This window comes from Lentinula edodes (genome assembly GCF_021015755.1).
Source record: "Lentinula edodes strain Le(Bin) 0899 ss11 chromosome Unknown C8R40scaffold_13, whole genome shotgun sequence".
Taxonomy (NCBI): Eukaryota; Fungi; Basidiomycota; class Agaricomycetes; order Agaricales; family Omphalotaceae; genus Lentinula; species Lentinula edodes.
In genome coordinates, this window is record NW_025764319.1 from 73215 (window position 1) to 94469 (window position 21255).

The window sequence follows — 21255 nt, forward strand, 5'->3', positions numbered from 1 at the left end:
CTGAAGTAGACTACACCTTGCTTGGCACATACTTGAATTCTAAATTGATAATGTGGCATGCATAAGGCGCGCAGTGAAAAGGTACATTGTATATGTACAGGGCCTGAGGGATGGTGAGGAGTGGAACCTTATGCCTTGAGATAGCCTGATTCTGATATCATGATTCAGAAAATCATAGATCTCTACGTTTACTTCCTTTGTCTTTTGTCCCCGAAATCTGCAAGGCTGTATCACCTTGCTTGCTAGGTCCTTTGCCACCCCGTCTTTGCCAAGCGCCCGTGCATTTTTTTGCACACGTTAGGCGCTTTAATGTTGTTTTCAGCCATTTCAACAGATTCTATTCTCTGTTTCTATAATCTGGCTCATATCCTTGCTTGTTTTTCCATCCTTTGATGGTCTCAGTACTTAAAGTATCCATGTGAAAATTAAAATCAAGCAAGGTTTATCGTGCCCCGCAGGGGTCCGCTAGTCCAAGAACTGTGCCAATCTCAAATTCCATCCTTCATCAGTGAATGACTTTTTAGGGGGTAGGCGTTAGAAGGCGGGCTGTATAGGAGGGTATCGCGGACAGAGATCTGCTTTCTAGGCAGGGTCAGACTCACTTGGGCGGCTGGGCCCCCAGTTGTCTTATTTTGCGACTCCAGAAATTAGACCTATATTTATCTGTCTTAAGGATCGCTTTTACACTGAGAATGATATGTCGCGTGAAGATGGTGAGCGAGCGCTCAGTGGCGCTATGATGCAACAGCTACAAATGGTGAAGTCGATATACACATCTGTCTACCAAACAACAACCATGGACATCATGTATCAAAGCTGCTCTTATGCAAAGCCCTTGTCGTCAATACTCTTCTCATCGACAGTTTCAAGTTTTTCTTCATGAACAAAGTGACTGAAGCTGATTTTCTCGAATTCCACCACGCCGATCTTTCGAATCACCACCCAGGCGAAGGGCAGCGAGAAAACGACTATAACAAATATAAACAGGCATATAGCTAGAAGTAGAAGAAAAAACCCACTCAAACCAACGTTTAAGCCAATGGATAGCCAATCGGTTGTATCACTGGACTTGATACCGTACGCAACGGCCTGGCCAGCGCACTCAACGCCACGCAGCGTTCCGGTCATGTATGATAGGGCAACGAAATCATCCGACACTGGCATAGACAAATTCATGGGTGGGTCTTTTAAGTAAAAGATTAAAACGTACTTTGGCTAATAATCCAGTACAAAGTCGTCTGAGTAGCCATTGTCGCGAGATCGAAAAGGACAAACAGAATGAATGTCTTTCCGAATAAAGTCCCAGATGTCCAGTCAATAACCGGTTGTTCATCTTCAAGCTGTTTTGTGACAATGGCAGTCCATGTCCTGATGTAGGGAGAAGAAGGGGGGATTTTTAGCCCTTGCAGTGCTGTTAATGTCAGGGGAACCCCCGACATACCATAACGCTAGATTGAGCACCATCAATCCTATCCAGCTCCACCTCGCACGCTGCTTGATTGACATTCGGCGGTTGTCAAGGAAGTACCCAATTAGGAAGCCACCTGCGATATCACCCCAGGGAATCATGAAGGCGCAAAGAGCACGGGTTCGAACATTCATGTACTGGGTTTGCAGTGTACCTGCAGTGGCATTCAAGTTTGTCAGTGTGATGGAAGAATATTATCAAACGTTGATACTAACCAATGTAGGAGCCGTAAAACCAAGATGTGAAAAAGAGAGGACAAAGGAGCAATATCTTTGAACAAGAGTGAGTTGTCATTGAGTTTTTAAAAAATATTATATATGAACCCGGTACGCACATCAGGAGAGCATACGACCTTGTACCACTCGCTGAACGTCTGACTCCATCCAGCCTTGCGCATCCGGATCTTTACGCCGTCCTTACGCTGTACTTTTTCGGGAGTGGATAGGAGCGTGGAGATGAATGGACCTGCACACATGATCCCGATGATAACGAGGTAGGTTTTGAGAGAAACGCCACCGGATGAGTCGAGAGAGGAGTTGAGGCCAAAGATTATGGCACCGCCGATAACTGGAGCTGCGGTACGCATGAAGACCCATAAGGCGAGCATGCGCCCTCGGCGATGAGGTTCTGGATATGCTGTGGGAGTCGGTGTTTGATATAGAGAAGATGAAAGAGGCACTCAGAATTTTACTTACAGGTGATAATGGGACCTTCGATGGTGTACATTAGGCCATCGGTGCAGCCTGAGATGATAGACCCTGAGGTAATACAAAGCTCAGTTGCTGTAATGAATGAAATGCTTTGAATCCGATAACGAACCGAACATCAAGAACCACTGTGTTCCGTTCTTGGAATTCAGGTATAGACTTCCTGCATAACTGAAATAGGTCTATCAATCACTCGAATCTCGCACCAGGTTGGTGAGAACTCACATGATATCACCCATGCTGGAAATCTATAGTAGGTGATATTGGAATTCAGCCACCTTCAGATAGGAAGGGAAACGAAAAACGGGAGTGTACCAGTAGTGCAGCCTTGACCCCGATCTTGCCAACTATTATACCACCGATAAGGCAGAAAAATGCCATGAATACTGTATGCACATGATTCCTGTTATCGAAGGTGGCGCGAAGCGAACGGAAGACTCGCCGTATCCAGCAGCAGCAGTAGCGTTAGCGTACCACGGAGTCGCTAGCCCACCAGCGCCAAGAGAGCTTAGAGCATTGTACATTCCCTACAAGTAGAGATTCAGATATGCCATCTCGTGACTGAAGTTAAGGAAACAGCGACATACCGGTGCCTACGTATGCGCAACAAGTAGTCAGTCTAATCATTACATCCAGAAAAGGGGACGATAACAAGCGTACGCAGAAAAATACCCCTCCGACGACTAAGATTTGGAAGATTGTGCCTCTAAACCAATGTACAGGGTAAGACTTTGGCATCTCTTGTTCAGAAGCGGCATCGTTCTTTAGTTCGGGTATGGTGGTCCCTTCAGCAATGTCCTTCATGATGGTGTTGGAAGAGCAGGATTGACGTTAAGATTGGAACCGAAATTTTGTAAACGGAATATTCACCACCCAAGTTTGGGCCTTGTGGATTTCAGAGATACGAGATAAGACGTGGGATTACAATGGAATCCAATTGAGTTACTGGAGAATCCTACCGTAGAAAGCGTGAACCACATGTAGTATACATCATTTATTTTGAGTATTTCAAGTTCTTGTAGCTGATTCGACAAATTTTCCACTTTGCTGCCAAGATCCGAGTTCACGTAGCTACGTGACTGTCCAGGATTATTCAGGAAAACTTGAGGATTCGAAGTTATAGGTTGAACATAAGTGCGATTGGAATCTTGTGGAGACGATAGACTGACGGTATTAATTGAAGCCGTGCAATTGATATTTTGGATGAAATATCTTGTCTCCCTCATGACAGTGCCATTCCTCTTCAATACAACTCCAGTGGCAAAGATTGAAAAGGCGCACACGGCTTAGTTGAAGGGGTGCCTGATTGCAAGGCAGCTTCGCCTCATCATAGGCATTTACATGATGTACGACTTGAGGATTTATTTACATGTCCAGTCAATGTCCATGAATATTGTAGCAGCTGGAAGAAAAGTTGACGCGCCAATGTACAGCCACAGACGCGCCATCAAACGCGGCACACTGCCACCCGATTTCATCGTTACAATATTTCGTCTCTGACCTGTCACTGGTCAGATATGTATTGCTGTCTACCTTTTTCTCTTTTACTTGCCGTCTTCTTCCACCCTTCTTTCTCACCGGTCCTTGCTTTTTCATCTTCCAATTCAAAATCCCTAGAGCCTCCATCGCTCTCAAAACGCACCTTCGCCAAAAGAGACTACACGACATATGGTTATTATGTTCTCGAACTTGCAACGTCGCCCAATCCACTGAGGTCTAGTTCACCTCTGCTGCCCACCTTAGACAGACTACTGTCATTAGATGAAGTAAGCGAAATGCTTGGTGTGCAAGTCATCGAGCCAGCAGGAGAGCTCGAAGGACATTGGTTAGTGAGAGCAGATGAGATGCTGCCGGAATTGGGAGAGAGGAGTATAGAAGAGAGGGACTTTGTGCTGGACACATTCGAACGGTTGAAGGCCAGAGCACGGGCCGACGGCTTACAGCGAAGGACTTTGGACATTGTTGCTCGCCAATTCGCCTCTTCTGTCAAATCGCTCGAGCGCCAGGTACCACGGCAACGAGTGAAGAGGGCCCCAATTGATATTAGGCAGGACGTCGATTCTACGGCTCGCGTGGTCGCCTCTCGTCTTGGTATCCAGGATCCTCTCTTTCCTGATCAATGGCATTTGATCAACGATGATTTTCCACAACACATGATGAACGTTACTGGTGTTTGGGAAGAACTAGGTCTAACTGGAAAGGGTATCATCTCTAGTCTTGTCGACGACGGGCTGGACTACGAGAGCGAAGATCTCAAAGAAAATTTTGATGCTCTCAACTCGTACGATTTCAACACTCACGTTGAACTTCCTACTCCACTACTTCCTGCAGACCACCACGGCACTCGATGTGCTGGTCAAATCGCTGCTTCGAAGAACAACGTATGTGGAGTTGGCATTGCGTATGAATCCCGCGTCGCTGGTGTGCGAATTCTCTCCGGTCCCATTTCTGACGTGGACGAAGCCGCTGCTCTTAATTACGGGTACAATCGAACTGAAAACGGCGTCGACATTTACTCGTGCAGCTGGGGTCCGCCCGATGACGGTAAATCAATGGAGGGTCCTTCTCCTCTCATCTCCAAAGCTTTCATCAACGGCATCAATCGAGGACGAGGGGGCAAGGGAAGCATATTCGTTTTCGCATCTGGAAATGGAGCAGCAAAGGGAGATCAGTGCAATTTCGATGGTTATACGAATAGTATATATTCCGTTACGGTTTCTGCCGTCGATTACAAGGGACTTCACCCGTACTACAGTGAACCTTGTGCAGCAAACTTGGTTGTAGCTTATAGCTCGGGAAGCGGGAAGCACATCGTGCGTTCAATTATATGTTCCCTTCTATCTTCGCTAACTTTACTTGATTTGTAAGGTCACTACCGACAAAGGCAAGAACGAGTGCGCGACCACTCACGGTGGTACTTCTGCCGCTGCGCCCAACGCAGTCGGTGTCATTGCTCTCGCACTACAAGCCAACCCGAATTTGACCTGGCGCGATGTACAGTACATATCTATCGAAACCGCTAAGATGATCAACGAAGACGACTTGGACTGGGAAGAGACTAGCTCAGGGCGAATGTACAGTTACAAGTACGGCTATGGCGCTATGGACGGCTGGGCTTTCGTTCAAAAGGCAAAAGAGTGGAAGAATGTTGGACCACAGGCTTGGTACCACACACACTCCGTGCAATTGGAAAATGGGGCGTTCAATGCGTCGGGAAATTTCAGCGGAGGCGCTTTGATTCCTGCTTCCAAAGCGGGTATCAAATCCTCCCTGGATATCACTGCGGATATGCTCTCCCATTCGAATTTGGATCAGAATAGGCTGGAACATATCCAAGTTCGTGTTTGGATCCAACATGCAAAGAGAGGGGATGTTGAAGTTGAAATTGTGAGTCCCCATGGAGTGAAGAGTGTGCTTGGTGCAAAGAGGGACAATGATGCGAATAACGATGGATATCCCGGGTGGATTTTCATGAGCGTTAAACATTGGTACGTGTATACGATCTTTCGAGCGAGGCTTTCAAAGCTGATCTTTTTTTTTTTATCTTTTCCTACATCCATAGGGGCGAAAATCCTGTCGGAACATGGACCATTCGCGTCTCCGACCAATCCCATTCCAACGCACAATCAGTTGGGTCATTCATAGGCTGGAGTATGGTTCTGTGGGGCACAGCATTGGATGCGACCAAAGCCCGACTCTACGAATTCCCCACGTACGAAAAAGACTCTGATCGATGGATCTTTCCGCCGGTCGAGGATAATAACCCAGACGACGGAAGCGAAGTTCCTAGTACGACACGTTTACCTACGCGTCCCACAGACCACCTTCCGGAAGACCATGGTACAGCCGAAGGCGAGGCCAGCAAACCAGCTTTCGGTGGAGGATCCTCCAATTCAAGTTCACCTACGTCTACACCAACTGCCGACGAAGGGTACTTTGCCGATCTTTCCAACCTGTCCTCTAATCAGAAATGGTTCGGAGGTGCGATCGCTATCGTCGTCCTCTTTGGTCTTTCTGCTGCGGTGTATTTCTGGCAGAGACGGAGAGCGATAAAGAGGAAGATGGCGTACGAGAGTTTGGCGGGTAACGATGAGGTGCCTATGACTTCGATGATGGAGTCGAGTGCGTTGGTTGGCGGAGGAGCAGGAGGTGGAAGAGGCAATTCTACTGCCAGCGGCAGAGTACCCAGGAGTGGTCGAACGAGAGAGTTATATGATGCATTTGGAGATGTGTCAGATTCTGATGAAGACGATGAAGATGCGAATGAAGAGACGAGACTGCGTAGGAGCGATCAAGGTGACGTTGAGCGAGTAGGAAGGAACGAGGTTGGGTTCCATTCGGGATTTTTGGATGATGAGGATGCTGTGTCGCCTATGGGTAGCGCAACTCGTCTGACATCGGGAACAAGACCAGTGGAAGGGGCATATCGGGATTAACTCAAGCTGACAAGTGATCGCGGACAGAGATATTTATTATTGTCAGGGCAAAGCACTGGATATTGGTATATTAGTATAATGCGCGTCCTTGCATGGTGGCAAACACAGTAACTGAGTTGATTGAGCAACCCCCTGACTGCTAGTGTCAATGATAAGATAAGGCTGGTGCGGGATGATCAATAATAATATTTCCGCCCCTTCTCTAACAACAACTGTCACCCTCAAATTTTACCCGCCACGTCGACCTGCTGCGAAAGGCATCTATACCTTCCTTCTATATCTACCTTCACTCTTTCCTGCTCCTGTTTTTTTTGGTGATTTGTGATTATAAGAACAAAAGAAAAGAGAATTGGACTTTAAAGGTGAGCGGATTATTGTTCAGCCAAGTCAATCCTAGAATTTATTTTCCCAAGATCCAAGCTCTATCTATCCTTGCGCGCCAGCATATCCTGAAACCGGCATATGGGCTAGTCCAGCTCCATCTACTCATACTATCAATTGGAAATCATCTTTACGGCAGACATCGAAGCCCTAATCCGATTCCTAGCTGCTGAACATACAATTGCATTTCAATATTACCTTTGCCAATATGTCTTCTCCCACTGCGGAGGACCAAACAAGTCAGCAGTGCGCCGCTACTTCAAACCCAACAGAGACAGTTAGTCGCGACAGTACGGGAAGTAATCAGAGTGGTGGCAGTATATCTAACAGCGGCGAGAGCTCTACGAAGGCAACAATAGCTACCGCACCCGGAGCTCCGTCTATCCACACTGCTTCTTCCTCTAAGCATCTAGATCCCAGTCCAGCTTTGCCCCTCGTCAATCCCCGCAAACAGAAATCCACAGGCATACTCAATCTCCGCCGCTCGCCCAGTGCCACCCGACAACGTTCTGGATCCTTCTCAGGCAACATCCCAAAACCGGATTCAATACCACCTCTTCCACTGAAGAAGGAACCTGAACAACCTCCGAAATCTATTCTTACCCCATCTTCATCCTCTTCCTCATTATCTCATTCAACTTCAACTTCACTATCTTCTGCACTTTCGCGCTCTCCCTCCATCCAGTTCGCTCCTTTACCCCAGCTTGCGCCCAGAAAGCGCAAATCTTCAGTTCCTCTAGGGATTGCTGCAAGGAGCGCAATGATGCAGCGTCGGAGGCAAGTCATGTATGGCACTTCGGCTGCCGCTACCTTTGAAACCCCCCAAGACGCTGCCGATAGCAAGCCTGCTGTAGAGGGAGGTGGGATGTGGACGCCTTCAGAGGCGGAAGCGCATCTGGCGCGTCAAATGCGCGCGAAGGAGAAGGAGAGGGAAAGGCTACTGAAAAAGCAGGATAAGGAGATGGCGAAAGAAGCTGCTAAATCAGCACTCAAGGATAGGCACGGGCACGATGACGAGGTGGAGAATGACGACCCGTTAGTGGCGTTTGGAAGATTGGTGAAAGGTGCATGGAGGAAGGTTGGGAAGAAGGATTCGAAAAGCAGGGGGAACAGGAAGGCGGATTTGCAGACAAGAACTCAATCTGATTTTGAAGTAAATTCGACCGCTACCACGAAGAATCCGCAGGAACCTCTTCCACCCGCTGATCCAATAGAATTGTCGGACCACATTGAAGTGAACAAAGCTGATATGGTGAATAATGGCGGTTTGGTCGAGTACGACTCCGACACACCTACGGAAGAAGATGATCACAACAACGACGACGATGTAGATGATTTCGATGCCAATATTGACTCGAACGAAGTAGACGTCTCAATGATTGTTCCACTTAGAACAGGTTCCCCTCCGCCTTTACATGTTCCGTCGACATCACATTCTCATTCTGAGACATCTTCCATCGCCGAATCCAATGATTCTGCCGGTTCGGACTCGACTATGACTTCTCCGCCAGCCACAAATCCGCCTTCGCCAAACACTCTTATAGCGAATACACATACGAGAACATCTTCTGATCCTTCGACATTGGAACGAACGCCATCCAAGAATCCAGAAGATCTTGTCGCTACTAGTACGGTGAAGCGCTCGGAACGATCTGCGCATAGATTGCCCTCGTTGGAGTTGACGCCTCTTTCTCCATTTCTTGTTACTTGAGAACGAAACTGATCCTTATTCTTCACGTTTCAATGAACTCGTTGCTGAAATTTTATCCAGGGTATTTCTTTTCTTTGTTTGTTGGGATTTACATAGGCAGGGAATCTACACATGTTACATCGCACCATCATACTACCCTACCACTCACCATACTACACAAGTCTAGATCACTATGTTGCTTTTCTATCATCTTAGCTAATTTCTTCAAATCCTATACCTTCTGAATACTTCTGGTATGTTCTTGTTGTCAGCAGATGTGCCTACAATTGAAATCATTGAGTACCATAGATAGAGGTTCAACTGCTGAGCATCCATCATTCGTAACATTCATGAAAAGTAGTGTGCATAAATCTACATTCGATCTAAAGAAGATATAATCCCCCTCACTTGCCTGCCCAAAATTTCAAAAATTTTCCTTTCAAAGTCGTAGGCTTAACAATGATAGTCTCTTCTTCCTCTGAGTCGTCCAGATGGGAACCATCGGGTCCGATGTTCATCACAGCATTCTGCTGACGACCAAGGAAATAATCGGTCTGGAAGCACGCAGCGATTAGAGGAATGAAAGAGGTTCCCAACGCTGGCACTATCAAATACCAAAGCGTCTTCTGATAAGCCATGATCGCGCCTTGGCGAGTAGGACTGTCAAAAGAGTATGCGCGAATGGTTTTTATATTGCCAAAGAAAGTCTCGATCTGTGTGTCGGTGGTGTTGGCGGGTAAATATTCGCGGAGATACATTGGCATCTTGGCTGACCAAATGACTGCTGCGATGGCAGCTCCGATAGAACCACCGATATTACTCCAGAGGGAAAGAAGGGAAATTATAAGCGCGACGTCTTGGTGAGGCACTGAGGCCTGAGATGCTACTCGTGAGCCGACGACGCTGAAGGCGCCTCCGGCACCAACGATAATCTGCGCAAGTATGAGGGCAGCAGTGTTATCTGTAGCACGGGTCCCATTGAGAAGAATGCCGATGCCGATGATCTTAACGCAAAGACCGACGATTTGAGACGTTTTATATCGATGGGTCCAGCGTTGGAAGAGACCGGCAAAGATACCGAATACACAAAGTGAGATCGTGAGTGTGTTATTGTAGTATGTCCAGTTCGTTACCGACCAATCCTTGACGATATAGATATACGAAGAGAAATACAAGTCGCGGAACTCTCCAGCCACTACGAGAAAGGTCAGTTCGAGGGCCCAATCCAAATATGATTTGACTTACTTAAATAAACAAAATCGATGATAACCGCCATGATGAAAGTTTTGTTCTTGAGGATGCGTTTTGGAGTGCTTGGAACCGATGCAACGTATATTTCGTAAAACACATAGACGATGAGCAAAACTCCTCCGACTACCATCATAGCCTGCAAAGAAGGGTTATGCCAGCCACCCTCTGCATAAGTCTTGAGCGAGAAGGGAAGAAGTAGCAGAGACCAGCCAAAGCCCAGCAAAATCAATCCAAATGCATCAATCTCACTGAGAATCTGTTTGGTTCTAACAGTCCACCGAGCCTGTTCTTTGTAGCGCCCTTCGGCCAGCGCTAAACGACGGACAGCGCCACTAGAAGAGAGATTGATAATTCCCTCTCGGTGTGCTTTGCGGTCCAGGTAAATGAGGGTAAAGATGGCAGGACATAAAGCTACAGGCATGATGATAGCGAACATCCCGTATCCCCACCTCCATTTTTCACCGGTGCTGAGAGCGTTGACGATTTTACCGGCGTACCAGGTATTAATAATGAAGGGAGCAGATAATAGGGAGTTAACGAATCCTCTCCATTCGAGCGTAGTTAAGTCTGCGACGATGATATTATTCAACAGACTCAAACCACTGCTCCCGACAGATACAAAGACAGCACCAACAACGTAGGCTGATATTGTGCTAGATGTGGCGATGATTATATATCCGACAACATAGAAGGCCAGGACCAAGATATAGGTGTACGGACGAGAGAATATATCAGATATCTTGGCGATAAAAGGTTGGCAGACCGAGGAAATGATGCCAGTGGCGATATTGAGTGAAGCGAGACCACTGCTGTGCTCTGAGAACGAAGACGTGGCGAGGGCGTCATAGTTGGAGGTCGTCGATTGATCAAGGGAGTATGCCCAAGCACATACAACGACAGAAACACTGACCGCCCACAGCGTAAATCGGCCAGATTGACCAGAGGCGGAACGATGAATGGCCTCCATGCGAGTAACACCAGATGACTGTACGTACTCTTCCCCATTGTAGGATACTGGTCCTACCTCAACGGGTTCAACAGACGCTGTCTTGTTTAAGCTAGAATCAGACTTGCGGGATTCAGCGTTGGAAGACGACATGGTGAATCTCAGTCGTTAGCTGCCTCTCGTCTGATTCCAGGGCAAAGAATGATTCACGACAGACCTCTAACAATATTGCAAGGCGTACTTACCTTACTGGACCGAAAGCGTGGAAGCACATATCCATCTTGCACGATGGCCTTTATAATGGAATAGAAACCATCATACATCACGGCTGGAGCATTGATTCCAATAGAAAAGTCGATGAGCATATGGGTCACAACTGACGAGGTACTGCTATCTGATTAGATCCCGGGAAGTACTGGAACCATTGTGAATTGAAGACTTTTCAGTGTCCTTGGAGTCATAGCTGGATGCTTAATGAAGCAGGCAGCAACACAGACCTGCGAACGGCACTGTAACTACGAAATAGCTTGAGGGATCAAAAGTGGAAATTTATCGAATTAGTTCCGGCGTACTTTACTAGCATTGATAGAATACTCACAAAATAAGAATTACAGAGAGCCCGCACAGTGACAGTCCTGATGTACATCCCCGGTTATCGTAGGAACTTGAAGCTGTAGAGGTTTACATGGAGAAGATAATCCGAGGGATGACGAATAAACATTTACTTGTTAGATAGGCGGCATATGTTTGTTACATGATTTTCCTTTACAAAGTGCCTGACTGGCGAGGACTGTATCAGTTGTTCCAGGTTGTTCCTAGTGCGAATATTCGAAAGCTGAACGCTGAGGCCTTAGGCCCTCTTAGGCTCTCTTAGGCCTGAGTACTATTAGGCATCAATGGTGTTATGATAGTCACAGAGTTTCTTGAGGTCCACATCACTCTGCAAATTGACCTAACTGATACTAGCAGAGGCGTATTGCAGTGAACGGGGAATCTTTTTCACGTCTCTGGCTGTCAAAAAAAAAGAGACTTGCTATGCGAAACGCCTGCTAAACGAGATTACGAGTCCAAAATAAGCGCCAAAGTGTCATGACACAAAATCAAAATCTAGTCTTATCTACGCTGACTAAAGTTTATGTGGGCATGCCCAATATCAGCAACCCCAGGGTGCTGAAGTGAAAAATAATGCAAGCAAGGGCAAGGCGATGATGCACACTATGTAGTATTCTGATGCTAGGTGCTCAAAGCTCCTGCTTGTGGATTCTCTAAGTACTATTTATCTCACACCATTGCCTTTCAAACACTGTCTCATGACATTGAACATTAGGGAGAGCTGTATATAATAATACCTGAGCTATTCAGGGATTGCGGCACGAGCAGTGCTAGTAATTGATATCATACATACAAGTATACAAGGAAGCAGCAACGATTCGGAATGCGATATAGCAGGAGATAGTATGTCAAGTTCATGAGTCAACCAAAGAGAAGGGCTTTGTAGTGCTTGATAAGTTTCGATGCGTCCGTTGCCTCCTACATGATTAAATTGAATTTTACCGATAAAGAAAGAGACGCATATACCCACGATTTCCTTTTGTCGACTCCGATCCACTTCACGGCGAGCATTCTCCAGAAACGAGCGCAGGGCCTTTTCCCGCTTGGATGGGTTTATCCTGACTGAGGTTGTGATAGAAGTCAAGACATGGACGTCGACGTAGGTGGGGTATTCTCGGCGACTCACTCATTCCACTAGCATCGTCGATCACTTGGGCACGGCGTACGAATAAATCGTCCACGACTGAAGGATAGAGGTCGTATAAGGATGCAAGTGAGGTCTGTAGTTAGAGCATGAGAGTAATTGGGTGAAGGAATACAATGCAGTGACAGAGGTACCTCTCGATTTTTCCACAGCGGATCGACTTCGTGCGAATACTTTTTGAACGGAATCTCGTCCTTCTTTAGTTCTAGAAGCATGACTCTCAGATCTTCTCTGCATCAAGCGAGATTCAGTATGTCATATTGTGTTACTATAAAGCGAAAACGCACAGATAGCCAAGTCCTTCTTGACTCGTTTCCTTAGCTTGCTTGCGAGCGGAATCATAAGTGGCTTTCTTTTGATTATCGAATGCAGTCGACAGTAGGGTCGTTTTCTTTGCTTGACGCTCTGCGTAGATGAGGCAGTCTGATCACTAGTGTATTTATGCCTCACGTACTTTGTAGTTCCTGCATGAATTTCCCGAGTTCTAGACTGGATATAAATTGAACCAGCGTAAGATTGTCTCGCGAGAGTTGTACGAAAGAGTCTGAAAGCGACATTCACCCGTCGTCGCTCTCATATTCTACATCTTCTCTTTCCCGCGTAACGGTATCAGGGCCTTCCCATCGAGTGTCCTCTGAATTGCTCTCGTTGGCAAATGAAACAGGAGCAGAGGTTCGAGTTGGTCTTTTCGCGCTTGAAGTTTGAGCAGTATTGCTTTCTGAGGGAGACATTCATACATATATCATGGCTATATGCGACGTATGAAAGATAGCATCCTTACTCGGAGTTTTTACCATTGCCAGATATATGGAATGAAATGAAATGAAGTTCTGAGAAGAGCGCGACGCGTTTGTTTGTTCCAGAAGTCGATCTCAAACAGCAACTAATAAGCGCGCGCTAGGATCTTCTCTCTACCTCATACCCCAATGGACTTGTGAGCCTTGTTTAATATTGACATACATATATAACTCTTCAACTATTTGTGATAGTCTAGAGCTCAACATACGCCAGAGAATTCTGTCTGACATTGCTTTGAATGTTGGCGAAGCTCCTGAAGACCTCCAGCATGCCAATACACTCATTGCTTCCAATGTCCGGACGAGGGCTGATGCAGGAGGAAGGTCGGAAACATTACTTGATAAAGAGAATCCTCTGCCGAGAGCGTTCATGGTGCGTATTGTTTCCCGAACTTGTTCAACTTGTATACTGGAATTTCGACATAGCCTGCTTCCAGGGTTCTCTGTAACATTGCATTCGGAGAACTCATTGTCAACTTTACGGACACTCACATATCCGAAAACGTAGATACCCTTTTGCCAGTTCTCATCGACGTTTTACGCGACATACCCCACATCGACTTCGACAAATGTTTATCATGGGAAGGTACTATTCGACTCCCCGTATACCTCATATCCTGTGCTAACGATACAAACAGAATGGGCACTTCCTGATCAGCTTGTTTACTCGACCATATCTGCTCTCCTGCGTATCTCGAGCTCACATCCCATTTACAGCGCACCAGCAACGGAAGCAATTTGCGCGTTCATATCCGATGTGGTAGAAAATATCAAGGCGGGAGATTGTGAGATATCATTACTATGATGTTTTGCAAATGCTTATCCCTCAGTGTAGCACTGGATGTCCTCACCCAACTTACACCGGCCCTTCATGGAATGTACAGAGCCATTAGCTCCAGGTGTTTCACTTGGAGTCTTTCTCAGTGGCAGATGCTCGCTGATCAACTTAAATACATGTGCTCTCCTGACATGGTGGACCATCTCAATCACCTTATCACTGACCTCGTTGAATCCGACGATTCCGACGAGGGTACTCTTCAATTTGTTCAAACTTTCCTTGCCCGATATATCTCCCGTGGACGTCCACTCAGCGGATATTTCATCGTTTGTTGTGTAATTGAAACGCTGTGGACAGTGCTGGCACAGGTTTTGGCACCACCTCCCGCTGATATCGTTCCAGGAGTTTCAGAAGCTGCTGCTGCAAATAAAGCCTGGAACTCATTGATGCGACAGGCTGCCATGGAGCTCGAGATCGCCGACCAGAAGACCGTTTCTGCCCTGAATAACGTCACTGACTATGCCATGCAATGCTTCACCGACCTTCTCGTCCAGATTGAGGAAATGGAACAGGAGCCTTCTTTAGATACGTATGCTTGGGAGACTATGTCAGAAAGTCTAGTGAGATTTGATCTGGCTTTATATCTACATCAGCCATTTACATTGTCCCTAGAAATTGGCCTCTGTATGTTCAATTGTACTTCGCAAATTCGATGACAAATTGCTTCAACGGCTGCTGCTTTTGCTCAGTGACGAAGCTCCGATCTCCGATAATCTTGTTCAGGAGGCTGCTCTCAAAGCCACCACTGTTCTCGTTCAAAAGTAAGCTTTGATATATATGTTCCGAGAAATGCTTAAATTTTCTTCAGTTTTCCTAGCAAAGCTTCGCAATTGGCAGCTCATCTTAGACGGTTTGTCACCTCGCCTATCCCCATTTTCGAGTTCGAATTCGCGTCGGAATCTCGAGCACCTCCACCTTTAGCTGCCGCCGCCAAATGTCTTGCGTTATGCATCAGAGTAGTCATTCTCCTCCAAAGTGCACACTCTTTTTCTGACAGAACTCCTGCAGCTCGCTCCTGGCGATGATCTCATAATGTCAAACATGTACTCGCTACTCAATTATATCGCCGCAACCAGCAAAGAGATATACGAAAGCTCCAGTAATTCACAGTTAATGAACAATCCATTGTATCAGGGTCTCGATCGTCATTCAGTGGTGAACGTGGAGACCGGCTTACGAGGGCTCTCAGACGACCAAAAAAGATTAGTCGGTATCAGCACGATTTCTGTGGTGACTAGGCTGGCTTTGGAGTTTCGCATGGAAGAGGTCGTGTCTCTCCTTTGTTGGTGTTGCAAAGATCTGACGCGCTACTTAGGTGACCCGCTTGACTGTCTCAATGTTGCTTCAACGCTTGCGATCTGCTGAACCAACCGTGGAAGCGGCCATTGCCTACAACCTTGTTGACCTTGCTTTATCCGCACCCGACAGTTCCTTCATTGATATAATCAGAGCATTCTCCATGATCAACCGCTCAGCCAACCCTGACGACCCAAGATTCTCAAACAACATGGTATGAGCTGTGTCTCATGTCATGTAGTATTTCACTGACTCGCGGACTAGGTTCTTGCTGCCCAAACTCGTTTGGCACAAGAACTGCATCGCCGCCCTGAGCTTTATGAAATATATCTCGTCGAGCTTCTTACGCTCTTTGCTGACAAGGGCGTCGCTATCCAGAACGTGAAGACCGAAAATCATCACATCAAGGTCTGCACTTATTTTTACCTTACTAACCGAAGACTGAGAGACTTCCGACTAAGATAGATGATATGATCGAGCAGCTAGCTTCTCTCCTACTCCCCATCGATGCCTTGTTGTCACATGAAAATTTTACCCCTCAAATCGACGAGTCGCCAACTTTGGTTTCCCTGTTCCGTAACATGTGGTTTCTCTGCATACTATTTCACTTTACGACAGATGATAAAGAGGCCACTGCTATGGACTGGCAGAAACCTGCTTTGGCACGTATCGCGACGAAAACACCCGCGATGGTCATGGAGGAATCTCATGATTCCGTTGCTAGTGACGTGGAGTATAACTCTGTCATTCGACAAGACTATGCGCATACGGTGATCCTCTTTGCTACCGGTCGAAGTATTCTTAGCTCATTTGATTAAACAGGTCATATCTAAACATCGTTCGTGTTTGACCAAGCACATTTCGCTTCGTAGTAGCGACATTCGTGGATTGTCTTCAGGTCAAATCATCTTCCTGCTGACTATGCATGACATGGAGAGCATGCGCTCAGCCGCGGGCCTCACCTCTTCTCTCGTTTCTTACTTCATCAACGAAAGCTTAAACAGACATCCTGCTTTGAGTGCTTGTATGGATTCTATCGCTGAAAAGGTGTGGCGTTACTACAGTTACATCTTTGGCCGTTCTTGAACTGCTATCCAGGTCATTCGGGGTTGTATCATTGACCTCAACACCGAGGCAGCCCAACAAGCATTACCGGAAAGACTTTCGGCCGAACTCCGAACGTTGCTCATCTGCGGCACCCATCGTATGGCGAAAGCAAGAGATGTAGCGTCAAAATTCTTAAATCGGCTAATTTCATCTTTCCCATCGCTAATGTGCGATCCCCCCCTGGTATTCGCTATCTTGGAGGTTTTGACATTGCTCCGGCGGGCTTGTGACAATGAGTTTACTGACGAGGTATGTCTCGTTGCTTTTTTCGTCTAGTTCTATTAAGCGTGCTTTTCATAGTTCAACCCTGTTTACGAGTTCGAATCTAGGCGCACTGAAATCAAGCTTCATCTACCGGACAGTTACCAAGTTCGAAACGAAATACTTGTTCAACTTCAACGGAATGCCAATACATGGTTTGAACTTGCTCTTGGTCGTGCTCCACTCGAACTTCAGTCAACCTTACAGGTGGGATCTGACATACTCTGGTCTGTTAATATTCCTATATCATACACTAGAAATATCTCGCAGTCGGTCAAATTTCCTCCGATGCTTCTGAACTTGGTGCATCTATCGCTGAGAAATTTGGTAAAGCCATAGGTCCCGTGCAACGTCAACTCAGTAAACTCTAGTTATTGCTTTATATACTGCTACTGATGGCGTACCTATATAGCGTCTTTGGCCAAATTGTCAAGTTGGAGTTCGGATAAAGCCAAAGTGCTTGCCAGTCAAATCGCCAGCAAGGGATACTTTGCGGGAGAGGCGGCTGGTCTCAGACTCGCAAGCCGTGTAGGTGGGTGTCTCCTTTTGATTGGACTTGCCATGATCTCATTTTGTTAAAGCCTCCGACCGACTTGAGCAGCTTCCCCCCCAAGATGCCCCTTCAGGAGAACTCATGGCACTGAAGAAAAAGCTAGCAAAGTCCATGAAGGAAATACGCAGCAAAACCAGTACTCTAACTGTTCAGGACCTGAAACGACTTCTATTTCGGTGCGCTGCTACTTTAATATCGTTGAATAAGGTAAAAAGTTGTCGCACTTCGCAATGCTGAAGTCTCATCAAAGTCTAGAGTGATCACGAGCTATTGCACTATCTAGTATCCATTCCTTTCGAAGTGTCTACCCCTTCTTCAATTTCAGCTGCCATTGAAGTTTGGACGTGGGTAATCGCTGAGAAACCGAGTATCGAAGTTGCTCTTATGAGCGAACTTCTCTCAGCCTGGACTGACACCATCAAAAACGAAAAAGGTATTTTTTCGACCAATCTGAAGTCAGTCAATAATCCTCCATTCGGAATATCGCTCTGGACTAACATACTCCATTGTGTAGCTATGACGACCCATTCTATCATCCTATCAGTTATAGTCCTACTGATAAAGACACCATTGACCTCGGTACTGCTAATGCTCGTAGACTCTTAACACCTCATGCATTGGTTCTGCAAATGCTTCTTAGTCGTCTCCAAGCTGCCAGATATCGTAGACCGGGTGTCATGTTCTTGCTTCAACATCTGGTACTACGATCAGCTAGAGCACACCAGTCATTCAGGTAAATTCTATCCTTACTATTATCATCTGCAGCCGGGATTGATGGATGCGCTAGTACCCATGCTTTGGCTCGCGAAGCCCGATTTTCATTCTTGATGTTTGGATTCGAAACTCTAAGGAGCTCGCATCTTGATTCGTTTTGCGAGCATACCATAAGAGAAAGCCTTTATGCCATAGCGTACGCCTGGTTCGCTGTTCGGCCCCAGTATGTGATAAATTACTATTCTTCCTGGGCAAGCATGTCTGAATATGAATATAGATGGTCGTACGGTGCCAATCGAGTTCAAATCGATGCGGATGTCAAAGTGCTCTCCGAATTCCTGTCGTATTTGCAAGCAGATTCAATCCGTGATACACTCACTGTTTCAAGTCTGGCGCCATCGCAATTCGCGCCCCGAGCTTCTTGTAAACCATTATCTGCGTCTTCGGGATTATGTTCTGATATTTGCATTCGCAGTTTACGCATCCCGTGTTCGGGACGTCAACCAGCCCCTTCGTTTGTTAGTCGAGAACGAAATTTTCCGTCTCAATGTGTGGGCCAACCCAATGAATGAGCCTAAACGTGGCACAGATCATATTGGGATGACATTGGTCGAGGTGAGATATCTGCAAACACATATGATTATAACAAGATCGAATCCACACAACAGAGCTCGTGGCCTGCCTTGATAAGGACTCTCTGGCAGATTAACCCAGCCATTGCTGTTTACTTAACGGAACGCTTCAAGTTGAACGTCATCCGCAGTGAGGTGACCAAACTCGTGCGGTCTTCTACAGCCGATGTGTTAGATGTTCCCGAAGCTTTGAACTTCCTGCTCGGGGAAGGGGTAGAGTTGGCAGCAGTTCGTCGTGATTTAAAGGCTGGTTCTATTGCCCTTTCCCCGAGACGCCCACCTAATTTAGTGATTCATCTAGTTGCTTCCTTTGTGGGCACCTGTGCCACCAGTGACCGCCAACACATTTTTTGAACCACGCTACAAGAGCGATCCTCTCCTCCTGCAATATGCGCATCGAGTATTGGAGCAACACCCTGTGGAGCTAACATTCTTCTTCGTTCCACAGGTAGTCCAGGCTCTCAGATATGATGAACTCGGTTGGTGGATTGCATTTATTGTACACATTCTTTTAACATTCCAATACCGCAGGTTATGTCTCTCGATTCATCTTTGAAACAGCAAAAATTTCGCAGCTCTTCTGTCATCAGATCATCTGGAACATGAAAGCCAACTGTTATAAAGATGATCTAGCTGAAGTTGTGAGTGGTTCACTTTCGTTGCAGTGAAAATGAGTTCTGAATGTCGGCTGTTACAGGAAGATCCAATGAAACCCATGCTGGACCTTATAACAACTCGGGTGGTCAACTCTCTCTCGGGAGAGGCACGAGCTTTTTACGATCGTGAATTTGGTTTTTTCAACGAGGTGACATCAATCTCAGGGAAGCTAAAACCATTCATTAAGAAGACGAAGCCCGAGAAGAAAGTAAGGATTTCTCTTTGGGATTTTGAGCTCTATTAAACTTTACGTAATATGAAAGGCCAAGATCGACGAGGAGATGGCAAAGATTGTGGTGGACGTTGGAGTATACCTTCCCAGTAATCCTGATGGCGTCGTAGTGGATATAGACAAGAAATCAGGCAGACCTCTTCAGAGTCACGCGAAGGTTAGTAGAGAGTTGCATAGATGAGAATCATTTTGATTGACTGTGTCTTTGTCCTAGGCCCCCTTCATGGCAACTTTCAAGGTTCGCAAGGAGCGCGTATCTATTGAGAAGGATCCTGAATCTCTGGGCGATAATGGAATCGAGCGTCATGTCGAATTTGATGTCTGGCAACAGGCAATCTTCAAAGTCGGAGATGACTGCCGTCAGGATGTTCTGGCGCTACAGATTATCGCGATGTTCAAAAACATCTTTACCTCAGTCGGGTTGACACTTTACCTTTATCCGTATCGTGTAACGGCCACCGCTCCGGGTGTAAGTGTACAGCTTTCCTGGGAAGTTTCTTGCTTTGACTCGTGGCCTTTCAGTGTGGTGTTATAGATGTCGTGCCAAACGCCACTTCTAGGGACGAGATGGGGCGTGCTAAAGTCAACGATTTGCTGGACTTTTTTGTGGCTAAATATGGTGGTCAAGATACTATTCCCTTCCAGCGCGCGCGGTTAAATTTCATTCAGTCTATGGCTGCCTACTCCGTAGCGTGTTACATTTTGCAAATCAAGGATCGCCACAATGGAAACATCATGATAGACGGCGAAGGTCATATCGTCCACATTGGTTTGTCTGTTTCTGAATTTATATATATCGAAAATCACGATCTTTTCTTCTAGACTTCGGCTTCCTGTTCGACATTGGCCCAGGTGTAAGTCGTGTTTCTCGATCATCTGCAAGTTGTGATACCGATTGTTATTTGATAGGGCGTCAAATTCGAGCCGTCATCTTTCAAGCTCAACCACGAAATGATTGTGTTGATGGGTGGACGGTATTCACAGGGATATCAGCTTTTCCAGCATCTGACCGTTAAAGCATTCCTCGCCATTCGCCCGTATGCTGACCAACTAGTCGATACTGTGCAGCTGATGCTAGGCACTGGCCTTCCCTCCTTCAAAGGAGAAGGCACAATCAAGCGTTTGAGGGACCGTTACGCGTTAGGGCTAAATGAGCGACTGGCAGCAGAGTATATGATGGGTGTGATTAAGAATGCGCACGAGAATGTGAGGAGTACGGTTTATGACGAATTTCAAAGGGTGCGTCCTCGGTTCTCTTTGATTGTGCAGAGGGCGATCTTGATCATGTTTTCTTTACCCTCCATCTTAGCTGCAAAATGGTGAGTTGTATCCTATCCATACCAGTGCTTCCAATACTAAATCGATCCGCTTCTAGGAATTCCGTACAAGTAATATAAGTCCCTATCCATGATCATGTATAAGTCTTCATAGATACAAGTATTAAGCATCTCATTCCCCGGATTAGATAGCGCGTGTCGATGGACGTGTTTGTGTTGTAACTTCGACGTAATTGAACACGTGCAGAACGCCCAG

At 46.4% G+C, this 21255-nt stretch overlaps 6 protein-coding genes across 6 annotated transcripts; 3 read left to right on the plus strand and 3 right to left on the minus strand.

The window, feature by feature from the left end:
* Window positions 1-667: 667 nt before the first annotated feature.
* On the minus strand, window positions 668-3251 carry C8R40DRAFT_123555 (major facilitator superfamily domain-containing protein). Its single transcript, XM_046233389.1, has 14 exons — window positions 3135-3251; window positions 2836-3060; window positions 2763-2768; window positions 2618-2702; window positions 2491-2561; window positions 2401-2423; window positions 2288-2346; window positions 2164-2226; window positions 1803-2104; window positions 1684-1738; window positions 1442-1622; window positions 1211-1368; window positions 1020-1157; window positions 668-968 (listed from the first exon to the last, which is right to left on the minus strand). The coding sequence occupies exons 2-14, from the start codon at window positions 2977-2979 to the stop codon at window positions 823-825; spliced, it is 1431 nt and encodes a 476-aa protein (XP_046087345.1). The 5' UTR covers window positions 2980-3060; window positions 3135-3251; the 3' UTR covers window positions 668-822.
* Window positions 3252-3658: 407 nt separating this feature from the next.
* C8R40DRAFT_1249533 (peptidase S8/S53 domain-containing protein) lies at window positions 3659-6739 on the plus strand. Its single transcript, XM_046233674.1, has 3 exons — window positions 3659-4988; window positions 5044-5663; window positions 5738-6739. The coding sequence occupies exons 1-3, from the start codon at window positions 3693-3695 to the stop codon at window positions 6609-6611; spliced, it is 2790 nt and encodes a 929-aa protein (XP_046087346.1). The 5' UTR covers window positions 3659-3692; the 3' UTR covers window positions 6612-6739.
* A 21-nt stretch (window positions 6740-6760) lies between these two features.
* Window positions 6761-8895, plus strand: C8R40DRAFT_123535 (uncharacterized protein). Its single transcript, XM_046233382.1, has 2 exons — window positions 6761-6973; window positions 7025-8895. The coding sequence occupies exon 2, from the start codon at window positions 7201-7203 to the stop codon at window positions 8701-8703; it is 1503 nt and encodes a 500-aa protein (XP_046087347.1). The 5' UTR covers window positions 6761-6973; window positions 7025-7200; the 3' UTR covers window positions 8704-8895.
* Window positions 8896-9086: 191 nt separating this feature from the next.
* C8R40DRAFT_1169378 (major facilitator superfamily domain-containing protein) lies at window positions 9087-11032 on the minus strand (the record flags this gene model as incomplete). Its single annotated transcript, XM_046231363.1, has 2 exons — window positions 9087-9877; window positions 9928-11032. 2 exons carry the CDS (start codon window positions 11030-11032, stop codon window positions 9087-9089), a joined length of 1896 nt encoding a protein of 631 aa, XP_046087348.1.
* Window positions 11033-12205: 1173 nt separating this feature from the next.
* On the minus strand, window positions 12206-13463 carry C8R40DRAFT_1099079 (uncharacterized protein). The gene is made up of 8 exons (XM_046227842.1): window positions 13417-13463; window positions 13197-13353; window positions 13090-13124; window positions 12923-13040; window positions 12770-12866; window positions 12618-12711; window positions 12462-12553; window positions 12206-12409 (listed from the first exon to the last, which is right to left on the minus strand). Exons 1-8 carry the CDS (start codon window positions 13430-13432, stop codon window positions 12353-12355), a joined length of 666 nt encoding a protein of 221 aa, XP_046087349.1. The 5' UTR covers window positions 13433-13463; the 3' UTR covers window positions 12206-12352.
* Window positions 13464-13725: 262 nt separating this feature from the next.
* On the plus strand, window positions 13726-21114 carry C8R40DRAFT_1169380 (uncharacterized protein; the record flags this gene model as incomplete). Its single annotated transcript, XM_046231364.1, has 32 exons — window positions 13726-13805; window positions 13870-14018; window positions 14071-14217; window positions 14268-14830; window positions 14883-15031; window positions 15088-15226; window positions 15279-15536; window positions 15586-15780; window positions 15831-15974; window positions 16028-16336; window positions 16389-16613; window positions 16665-16922; window positions 16974-17141; window positions 17192-17294; window positions 17347-17466; window positions 17516-17694; window positions 17743-17942; window positions 18002-18220; window positions 18275-18424; window positions 18479-18624; window positions 18677-18816; window positions 18870-19145; window positions 19201-19312; window positions 19365-19474; window positions 19531-19698; window positions 19754-19879; window positions 19937-20191; window positions 20245-20491; window positions 20545-20576; window positions 20632-20961; window positions 21032-21041; window positions 21098-21114. 32 exons carry the CDS (start codon window positions 13726-13728, stop codon window positions 21112-21114), a joined length of 5724 nt encoding a protein of 1907 aa, XP_046087350.1.
* Between the last annotated feature and the right edge of the window lie 141 nt (window positions 21115-21255).

Bases quoted from the DNA above. Each gene is read 5' to 3' on its own strand.
- C8R40DRAFT_123555 (XM_046233389.1), bottom strand. From the start codon at position 2,979: ATGAAGGACATTGCTGAAGGGACCACCATACCCGAACTAAAGAACGAT. The intron at 1,623-1,683 runs GTTAGTATCAAC...ATGCCACTGCAG, and splicing joins GTTTTACGGCTCCTACATTG to GTACACTGCAAACCCAGTAC. The intron at 969-1,019 runs GTGGGTTTTTTC...TATTTGTTATAG, and splicing joins TGGCTTAAACGTTGGTTTGA to TCGTTTTCTCGCTGCCCTTC.
- C8R40DRAFT_1249533 (XM_046233674.1), top strand. From the start codon at position 3,693: ATGTATTGCTGTCTACCTTTTTCTCTTTTACTTGCCGTCTTCTTCCAC. The intron at 4,989-5,043 runs GTGCGTTCAATT...TTGATTTGTAAG, and splicing joins CGGGAAGCGGGAAGCACATC to GTCACTACCGACAAAGGCAA. The intron at 5,664-5,737 runs GTACGTGTATAC...CTACATCCATAG, and splicing joins TTCATGAGCGTTAAACATTG to GGGCGAAAATCCTGTCGGAA.
- C8R40DRAFT_123535 (XM_046233382.1), top strand. From the start codon at position 7,201: ATGTCTTCTCCCACTGCGGAGGACCAAACAAGTCAGCAGTGCGCCGCT.
- C8R40DRAFT_1099079 (XM_046227842.1), bottom strand. The intron at 13,125-13,196 runs GTGAATGTCGCT...ATTTATATCCAG, and splicing joins GAATATGAGAGCGACGACGG to TCTAGAACTCGGGAAATTCA. The intron at 12,712-12,769 runs GTACCTCTGTCA...CTCTAACTACAG, and splicing joins CGCTGTGGAAAAATCGAGAG to ACCTCACTTGCATCCTTATA.